Raw genomic sequence first — 10640 nt, forward strand, 5'->3', positions numbered from 1 at the left:
TCCACTGTTGGCCGCACACAGAAATATTAAGGCATGCAGGGGACATTTTGATATTTTTCATTTTCAAACGATAACAAAATATATGGTTTATTTTTTTTACCTTTAGGGCTCCCGAGGGCCTAGTCACTAAAATGTTCAAAACAAGTCAAATTGTTATTTGTTTTTTAATTATTTAACGCTTACAGTAAATCTCTACAATATATAAACTTTGGGTTGATAGTATGCCTTTTTTGTCAAAGACAACTTTGTTTTTTTATAATAAAACTGAAATATGCAGTATTTCCCCCACTGCCCAAAACATTCAGAAAGCAATGTTTGATGTGAAGTAAATATTGTCACATGCGGGTCGCATTTTAATGCGGGATGGTTCCGCCAGTGCAAACATAGACACTCCGGACGACAACGTAAAGGTAAGGTGATTTAATAACCAAAAACTGGTGCAAAAACAGAAAAAAAGAAGAAAAGAAATGTGTGCCGAAACGCACAGAAGCTAATGCTAACATTAGCATAGGATCAGGGAACAAGAAATCTAGAACAAACCAACGTAACAGTTGCTTACCGCAAACATGGGACCAAGACCGACTGACGGACAAGGCAGGCTTAAATAAGAAAGTAATTAACAAAAACAGGTGTGGAACCCATAGCAGGTGAAATTAATACGTTACCATGATGACCAAACTAACTCACAAGGTGCACAAACAACAAAAGGGAGTCCAAACTAACAGAAAATAACTAAACTAAACCTGATCCAGACCACGGATCATGACAATTACAGCCTTAAAAAGATCAATTATGCAGGACACCATTGATTTGAATTCATTAATCATTTTGAGTAATCTAGGGCTTCACGGTGGCAGAGGGGTTAGTGCGTCTGCCTCACAATACAAAGTTCCTGCAGTCGTGGGTTCAAATCCAGGCTCGGGATCTTCCTGTGTGGCGTTTGCATGTTCTCCCCGTGAATGCGTGGGTTCCCTCCGGGTACTCCGGCTTCCTCCCACTTCCAAAGACATGCACCTGGGGATGATAGGCCCCTCCCACCTCCAAAGACATGCACCTGGGGATAGGCCCCTCCCACCTCCAAAGACATGCACCTGGGGATAGGTTGATTGGCAACACTAAATGGTCCCTAGTGTGTGAATGTTGTCTGTCTCTCTGTGTTGGCCCTGCGATGAGGTGGTGACTTGTCCAGGGTGTACCCCGCCTTCCGCCCGATTGTAGCAGAGATAGGCGCCAGCGACCCCAAGAGGGAATAAGCAGTAGCAAATGGATGGATGGATTTTGAGTAATCTCAGTGAAAAGATAAATAAAATCTCATTAAATATATTTGGGATCCAAAAGGTGCCCCACTCATAAAGTGATACATTTTTATTAGTTTTTTTTTTAACTTAAGTTACAAGATCAACTTCAGATATATCTGCCGATATTACACTTGAACTTTTATTTTGTTTGTTTTTTATGCTCTTTTATCAAAGAAAACAATGTTTTGTATAGCAACCACACACTATATGCAAGATTTTCCACATTAAACATTTTAAAGTGAAATATTTGAAATAATCTGAGCCTTGAATAGGTCAATAATTCATTTTTAGTGTTAGATAGATTTTTTTTTTTTTTTTGCCGCATTGGCAGAAAAAAAAGAAAAATTAAGATAGACCAAAGAAAAAAAACAGCCAACTTTTTCTACTTAGATTGCACCTCATTCCACTTCTTTTTAATGTTTTTTTTTAGTTTTTGCAATAGCATTTCCAGAACATGTGGGGGGCCAGTAAACAATTAGCTGCGGGCGGCAAATGGCCCCCGAGCCGCACTTTGGACACCCCTTTGTCTAGTCTTTTAGTGCGTGTTCCTTCTCACTTTTGTGCAGAAGTTAATGAACGTTCAGTCGGATTGATTGAGACTTTTATTATTAGATTGCACAGTACAGTACATATTATTAGTAGATTGCACAGTACAGTACATATTCCCTACAATTGACCACTAAATGGTAACACCCCAATAAGTTTTTCAACTTGTTTAAGTCAGAGACCTGAAATGTCCAACTTGATGGGTGTCTACACTTTTTGGAGGGCATTTTGATATTTTTCATTCAAAACCAGTTTCATATATACCAGTAGATTTATTATAAAGACAAAATAGTCTGCATGTAGGGCTGCACGATACAGAGAGTATACCATATGAATTACCCTATTTTTCAGACTATAAGACGCACTTAACCCCTGTATTATGTTGGGAAAAATGACATTGATTATGTTGCGGGTCGTTTTGACCCGTACTGTGTAAATGCACTCAAAACAGTCAAGAAAACAGGTTAAACCAATAACAATTTTATTTTAGGTTATATAAACATTTAGGAAAGTGACACACAATACATTTTTTATTCCAATTGTATTATGTTAAGGGTCAATTTGACCCATTTCAGTTTTTGTGTTGATCAAAGTACTGGTTATCTTTTCTTTTTCTTGCTGAAATCTGGTGACTTTTCCTCATCTAGGGTCATGAACTGGTGTGTAAATCTGGACACTTTGTTGTGAAGTGGAATGTTTGTGCAGAGTTTGTATAAAAAGATGATGTTGCGAGTCATTTTGACCCAGGCGCTATAATGTAGGTAAATAGCTGTTCAGATCCAAAAATAAACATGTCTCCTTGATGTACTTTTTACTTTGATGTACAATTGTTTGTATTTTGATTGTCTCTGAGACCCAGAGCCAGGTGTGTGAAGAGAGGCTAACTTTCTCACACTTGTCCTTGTCTCCTCAGATGTCATCCTTCTGGAGCTCATTTTTGGTGAGTTTGTAAAGGAGATGACATGAGAACAGTGACAAGGACAAGTGTGAGAAAGTTCCCTCTCTTCACAAACCTGGCTCTGGGTCTCAGAGGCAATCAAAATACAAACAATTGTACATCAAAGTAAAAAAGTACATCAAAGAGACTTGTTTATTTTGGCTATTTACCCACATTAAAGCGTCTGGGTCAAAATGACCCGCAACATCATATTTGTATACAAACTCTGCAAGACATTCCACTACACAACAAAGTGTCCAGATTTCACACACCAGTTCATGACCCTAGATGAGGACAAGTCACCAAATTTCAGCAAGAAAAAGAAAGGATAACCAGTACTTTGATAAACACAAAAACTGAAATGGGTCAAATTGACCCTCAACATAATATAAGGGTTAAAAGCCTTTTAATTTTCTCCAAAATCGACACTGCGCCTCATAACCCGCTGCGCCTAATGTACGGAATAATTCTGGTTGTGCTTATCGACCTCGAAGCAATTTAATTTGGTACATGGTGTAATGTTAAGTGTGACCAGTAGGTTTGGTGCACAAAATGAGACAAAGGAGGAGTGGACGATTTGACACGTAAACAAACTATGGCGTCACTCTGTGGTGAGTTCAAGAACCGCCGATGGAGTAGGACAAAAGGATGTTCACCAGATAGTGTCATCAGTGAAGCACACACACAAACATATTCAACAGTGCTGGTTCTAACAATTGGGAAGCTTTGTGTCATGTTTGTCCTCAAACTCAAAACATACTAAAACAAAAAAAATATTTTCGCCCCCGTCTTTTTCCATTTTGGATGTTTTTTTTTTTAAATGCTCCAGGGAGCCACTAGGGCGGCGCCAAAGAGCCGCATGCTTGCTAAGTACATTTCAACAGAAGTGCAGATAGAACCACATGAGGGCAGACAGTACATTAGCAAGTAGATTATAACAATAGTTTTGAGAAAATAATACAAGTAGGAATGAGGTAATATACACTATATTGACAAAAGTATTTGGTCACCTGCCTAGACTCACACAGGAAGTTGAAGTTCCTAAGCCATAGGGCTCAATATGACCTTTTGCAGCTATTACAGCTTCAACTCTTCTGGGAAGGCTGTCCACAAGGTTGCAGAGTGTATTTATAGCAATTTTCCACCATTCTTCCAAAAGTGCATTGGTGAGGTCACACAGAAGGCCTGGCTCTCAGTCTCCCTTCTAATTCATCTCGAAGGTGTTCTATCGGGTTCAGGTCAGGACTCTGTGCAGGCCAGTCAAGTTCATCCACACCAGACTCTGTCATCCATGTCTTTATGGACCTTGCTTTGTGCACTGATGCACAGTCATGTTGGAAGAGAAAGTGTCCCACTCCAAATTGTTCCCACAACATTGGGAGCATGGAATTGTCCAAAATGTTTTGGTATCCTGGAGCATTCAAAGTTCCTTTCACTGGAACTAAGGGGCCTGAAAACAACCACACACCATAATTCCTCCTCCACCAAATTTCACACTCGGCACAATGCAGTCCGAAATGTAGCGTTCTCCTGGCAACCTCCAAACCCAGACTGGTCCATCAGATTGCCAGATGGTAAACTGTGATTCATCAGTCCAGAGAAGGTGTCTCCACTGCTCTAGAGTCCAGTGGTGATGTCCTTTACACCACTGCATCCCACACTTTGAATGGTGTGTAAAATCTGGACACTTTGTTGTGTAGTGGAATGTCTTGCAGAGTTTGTATACAAATATGATGTTGCGGGTCATTTTGACCCAGACGTTTTAATGTGGGTAAATAGCCAAAATAAACAAGTCTCTTTGATGTACTTTTTTACTTTGATGTACAATTGTTTGTATTTTGATTGCCTCCGAGATCCAGAGCCAGGTGTGTGAAGAGAGGGAACTTTCTCACACTTGTCCTTGTCACTGTTCTCATGTCATCTCCTTTACAAACTCACCAAAAATGAGCTCCAGAAGGATGACATCTGAGGAGACAAGGATAAGTGTGAGAAAGTTCCCTCTCTTCACACTTGCTGATGTATGGCTTTGATGCAGCTGCTCGGCCATGGAAACCCATTCCATGAAGCTCTCTGTGTACTGTACGTGGGCTAATTGGAAGGTCACATGAAGTTTAGAGCTGTGTAGCAAGTGACTGTGCTGTACTCTGTTAGTTTACGTGGCCTACCACTTGCTGGCTGAGTTGCTGTTGTTCCCAAAATCTTCCATTTTCTTATAATAAAGCCGACAGTTGACCTCGGAATATTTAGGAGCGAGGAAATGACACAATTGGATTTTTTCCACAGGTGGTGTCCTGTGACAATTCCACGCTGGAAATCACTGAAAGCGGCCCATTCTTTCACAAATGTTTGTAGAAACAGTCTCCATGCCTAAGTGCTTGATTTGATACACCGGGCCAAGTGATTAGGACACCTGGTTCTCATCATTTGGATGGATGGCCACCATACTTTTGGCAATATAGTGTACATCTGCTGCCATATTAGGACAATTTTTTCAACGCAATGAAGATTTAAGGCCATATCCCCCACCGCCATCAGTGTGTGAACTAGGGTTGTCTCGATCTGATATTTGGATTGGATTGGCCGCTGATATTTGTCAAAAAATGCGTATCGGCAAGGCATGGGAAAATGCCGATCCAGATCCTTTTTTTTTTTTTTAATCTGGTCCGTGTTTTCCAACGCAACCATTTAAATAATGCATTCCATTTTTCTGCTGCTCCCTGATTTACGTTCTGCATTTTCCAGCACACCTATAAGACATCCACAGGTCTGTGTCCTAACTGTTAAGACGGCTGTGTGAATTAAAAGTTACAGTAAAAAAATGTCAGCTGTGTGGGATTATTTTACTCTATAAAACGAAAAAGATGAAGAGGTGGAGTGCAAAACATGCCACAATAAAGTCAAGCGTGGTGGTAAAGTTGTAAGACATTTGAATGACTCTTGCGAGTGAGAGGCTTTTCAGCACAGCCTCACTCATCATAGATGAAGACAGGAGCAGGCTGACACTTGAGCATCTTCAAGTGCTCGTCTTTGTTTGAATGAATCTCCCCATCATGCTTGGACTTCAATTGTTTACCCCCCCCCCTGACTGGGGCAAACAATTAAAAGTAGTGTGTAGATAGTTTTTTATTTTTTTTGATTTTCTAAGTGTACACTTGTTGAAGAGCAAGTATTGATGCTGAGTTATAGACATTTTATCCCACTCAGGTTGTTTTTGTGTTTTGCTTTTTTTAAATAATGTTTACAGCATTATTTGCACTTTATACTGTTCACTTTCTTACTGTTTAATGATGCCTTTTCTGTTTGTCATGTATCATTTTTGATATTTTGTGTTTATCCTTGAATACCAACCATTGTGTATTATTCAAACTCACCTAATTCCGCTGGCTAGTTGTTATCAAGAGTACTAAAACCCTTTTCAACATGAATCTGACAACTAAGTAGGCTAAATAACTTTAAACTTTGATACATGCTCGGATAGGCCAGTATCGGCCAGTATCTGTATCAGATTGGAAGTGCAAAAACCTGGATCGGGACATCCCGAGTGTGAATGTGTGTGTGAATGAGTGAATGTGGAAACAGTGTCAAAGTGATTTGGGCTCCTTAAAAAGGGTCAGAAAAGAACTAAACAAGTACAACCATTTACCATTTACCCCTATTAGCATGTAAGTTTTCTATTAGTGTCAACATTTTTTCTTTAGTAATGTTATTTTTAGAATCTGTTGGACAATCTTCAGCTCTCGCTGGATGGGTTGGCAGCCGAGTGTGAAAATAAAAATATACACACAATATTTTTATGATGTATTGTTTTTTTGAGATACATAACAATATATTTGTCCAGCTCAAGAAGTTGCCTGTGCTGTGATTGGTCGGTCACCAACTGTGTGTTTGCTCTCCTCAGATCCATGTCAGCCTTGCAGTGATGCTGAGGTTCTTCTAGCAGCCTGCACCAAAGACTTTGGTGAGTGCTCAACTCTTTAGGGCAAAATGGGTCCCCAAACAGATTTTATATAATATATCATATTGTAGGTTTTTATTATTAGACTTTGCATTCATATTTTGCTGTGTGTTCCATGTGTGTTGTGTCCTACTTGACTGTAAAAGATACACAACTATGGAGGAGCTGCTCTGACAAGTCAAAGATGTTGTTAATATTCAGTCTTTTATTGTTCATAGTTAATATTGTCAATCCCACTTTCTTTATTTTCTGGTACATTCTGGGTGTCCCATTCGGTAAAAAACTGTAAAATTCCATTCTGTTTTTTGTTAGAACTCTAAGGCAGTGGTCCCCAACCACCGGGCCGCAGAATAATTTTTTTATTTGAAAAAAAAAATAAAATAAATTATTATCTTTTTTTTTTATTAAATCAACATAAAAAACACAATATACACTTACAATTAGTGCACCAACCACAAACACCTCCCTTTTTCATGACAAAGAAAAAAAAAAAAAAAAAGGGACCCAAGGTGTAGGTCACATGGTGTAGGTCACATGGTGTGTAACGGTGGTGTAGGTCACATGGTGTGTAACGGTGGTGTAGGTCACATGGTGTGTAACAGTGGTGTAGGTCACATGGTGTAGGTCATGGTGGTGTGTAACGGTGGTGTAGGTCACATGGTGTGTAACAGTGGTGTAGGTCACATGGTGTAGGTCACATGGTGTGTAACGGTGGTGTAGGTCACATGGTGTGTAACAGTGGTGTAGGTCACGGTGGTGTGTAACGGTGGTGTAGGTCACATGGTGTGTAACAGTGGTGTAGGTCACATGGTGTGTAACGGTGGTGCAGGTCACATGGTGTGTAACAGTGGTGTAGGTCACATGGTGTAGGTCATGGTGGTGTAGGTCACATGGTGTGTAACAGTGGTGTAGGTCACATGGTGTAGGTCATGGTGGTGTGTAACGGTGGTGTAGGTCACATGGTGTGTAACAGTGGTGTAGGTCACATGGTGTAGGTCATGATGGTGTGTAACGGTGGTGTAGGTCACATGGTGTAGGTCACGGTGGTGTGTAATGGTGGTGTAGGTCACATGGTGTGTAACGGTGGTGTAGGTCACATGGTGTATGTCACATGGTGTGTAACAGTGGTGTAGGTCACATGGTGTAGGTCACATGGTGTAGGTCACATGGTGTAGGTCACATGGTGTGTAACGGTGGTGTAGGTCACATGGTGTAGGTCACATGGTGTGTAACGGTGGTGTAGGTCACATGGTGTAGGTCACGGTGGTGTGTAACGGTGGTGTAGGTCACATGGTGTAGGTCACGGTGGTGTGTAATAGTGGTGTAGGTCACATGGTGTAGGTCACATGGTGTGTAACGGTGGTGTAGGTCACATGGTGTAGGTCACATGGTGTGTAACGGTGGTGTAGGTCACATGGTGTAGGTCACGGTGGTGTGTAACGGTGGTGTAGGTCACATGGTGTAGGTCACATGGTGTGTAACGGTGGTGTAGGTCACATGGTGTAGGTCACATGGTGTGTAACGGTGGTGTAGGTCACATGGTGTGTAACGGTGGTGTAGGTCACATGGTGTAGGTCACGGTGGTGTGTAATAGTGGTGTAGGTCACATGGTGTGTAACAGTGGTGTAGGTCACATGGTGTAGGTCATGGTGGTGTGTAACAGTGGTGTAGGTCACATGGTGTAGGTCACGGTGGTGTGTAACGGTGGTGTAGGTCACATGGTGTGTAACGGTGGTGTAGGTCACATGGTGTGTAACGGTGGTGTAGGTCACATGGTGTGTAACAGTGGTGTAGGTCACATGGTGTAGGTCAGTCATGGTGGTGTGTAACGGTGGTGTAGGTCACATGGTGTGTAACAGTGGTGTAGGTCACATGGTGTGTAACAGTGGTGTAGGTCACATGGTGTGTAACAGTGGTGCAGGTCACATGGTGTGTAACAGTGGTGTAGGTCACATGGTGTAGGTCATGGTGGTGTGTAACGGTGGTGTAGGTCACATGGTGTGTAACAGTGGTGTAGGTCACATGGTGTAGGTCATGGTGGTGTGTAACGGTGGTGTAGGTCACATGGTGTAGGTCACGGTGGTGTGTAATGGTGGTGTAGGTCACATGGTGTGTAACGGTGGTGTAGGTCACATGGTGTATGTCACATGGTGTGTAACAGTGGTGTAGGTCACATGGTGTAGGTCACATGGTGTAGGTCACATGGTGTGTAACGGTGGTGTAGGTCACATGGTGTAGGTCACATGGTGTGTAACGGTGGTGTAGGTCACATGGTGTAGGTCACGGTGGTGTGTAACGGTGGTGTAGGTCACATGGTGTAGGTCACGGTGGTGTGTAATAGTGGTGTAGGTCACATGGTGTAGGTCACATGGTGTGTAACGGTGGTGTAGGTCACATGGTGTAGGTCACATGGTGTAGGTCACATGGTGTAGGTCACGGTGGTGTGTAACGGTGGTGTAGGTCACATGGTGTAGGTCACGGTGGTGTGTAACGGTGGTGTAGGTCACATGGTGTAGGTCACGGTGGTGTAGGTCACATGGTGTAGGTCACGGTGGTGTGTAACGGTGGTGTAGGTCACATGGTGTAGGTCACGGTGGTGTAGGTCACGGTGGTGTGTAACGGTGGTGTGCATGTCCACAGTGGCGCGGGGCAGCATCCGGCAGGTGCAGCAGGAAGAAGAGCACTCGTCCGCCAGCGTGGACATCAGCCGCCTCTACAGACAGAAGACCCAGGTCTTTGTCCCGGGTGGTCCCAGGGTGCGCAGGTGGTCAGGCCACATCAAGATGCCCCTGCGATGTGGCCTCCAGTCCCGGGAGGGCCAGTTCCTCTTCATGGGGACGGTGCGCTTCGGGGAGGCGTGGATGGGCTGCGCACCGCCATACAAGGACTTCCTGCGCCTGTACAGACAGGCGCTGAGTCAGGGGAGCAACCCTTGTCACCTGGACACGGACTGAGTGGTCGCCATGGTGACCAAGACGACCCCTTGTCACCTGGACACGGACTGAGTGGTCGCCATGGTGACCAAGACGACCCCTTGTCACCTGGACACGGACTGAGTGGTCGCCATGGTGACCAAGACGACCCCTTGTCACCTGGATACGGACTGAGTGGTCGCCATGGAGACCAGGACGACCCCTTGTCACCTGGATACAGACTGAGTGGTCGCCATGGTGACCAGGACGACCCCTTGTCACTTGGACACGGACTGAGTTAGTCTCCATGGTGACTAAGACAATCCTTTTTCACCTGGACACAGCTTGAGTGGTCGCCATGGTGACCAAGACGACCCCTTGTCACCTGGATACGGACTGAGTGGTCGCCATGGAGACCAGGACGACCCCTTGTCACCTGGATACAGACTGAGTGGTCGCCATGGTGACCAGGACGACCCCTTGTCACTTGGACACGGACTGAGTTAGTCTCCATGGTGACTAAGACAATCCTTTTTCACCTGGACACGGACTGAGTGGTCGCCATGGAGACCAGGACGACCTCTTGTCACCTGGACACAGCCTGAGTGGTCGCCATGGTGACCAGGACGGATCTAAATGTAGCAACCCCCCTTTTTATGTTTGTGTACAAAATGAATGTTGTATATTTTGCTTTGTAAAAAGCTCGATTTACTGTTTAATTTGTGGTTTGTTTTTTTGTTTTTGTTGATAAAGAAAAAGTCCCAAATGTGAATAAGTATTGAATAAATAAAAGTTGCTTCGACAAGAATAAGAGAGTGAAAAGTCATCGCTGACGTCTCAGCTGCATCTGCCAGCGCAGGAAGTCATGTCCTCAGCCACTTCCTGTTGTGTTGCGTGCAGGTCAGGTCGGGGTGAAAGGCATCATTGTTGCACTTTGGGATGTGACTGAGCGCTGAAGGCGGTCCTGTGAGCGAGCACGCTCAACATGCATC

The 10640-nt window shown here is 43.6% G+C and overlaps 1 protein-coding gene across 2 annotated transcripts in view; it reads left to right on the top strand.

The window, feature by feature from the left end:
* metrnla (meteorin like, glial cell differentiation regulator a) overlaps positions 1 to 10640 on the top strand; it is a 35358-nt gene that overhangs the window by 24346 nt on the left and 372 nt on the right. For both annotated transcript variants that reach the window (XM_061884685.1, XM_061884683.1), the window contains exons 3-4: positions 6680 to 6739; positions 9377 to 10640. The exon at positions 9377 to 10640 is cut by the window's right edge and continues 372 nt beyond it. In XM_061884685.1, the coding sequence (XP_061740669.1) occupies positions 6680 to 6739; positions 9377 to 9690 (374 nt within the window). In that variant the 3' untranslated portion in view covers positions 9691 to 10640. The remainder of the gene's footprint in view (positions 1 to 6679; positions 6740 to 9376) is intronic.

This window comes from Nerophis ophidion, linkage group LG23 (genome assembly GCF_033978795.1).
Source record: "Nerophis ophidion isolate RoL-2023_Sa linkage group LG23, RoL_Noph_v1.0, whole genome shotgun sequence".
Classification (NCBI taxonomy): domain Eukaryota; kingdom Metazoa; phylum Chordata; class Actinopteri; order Syngnathiformes; family Syngnathidae; genus Nerophis; species Nerophis ophidion.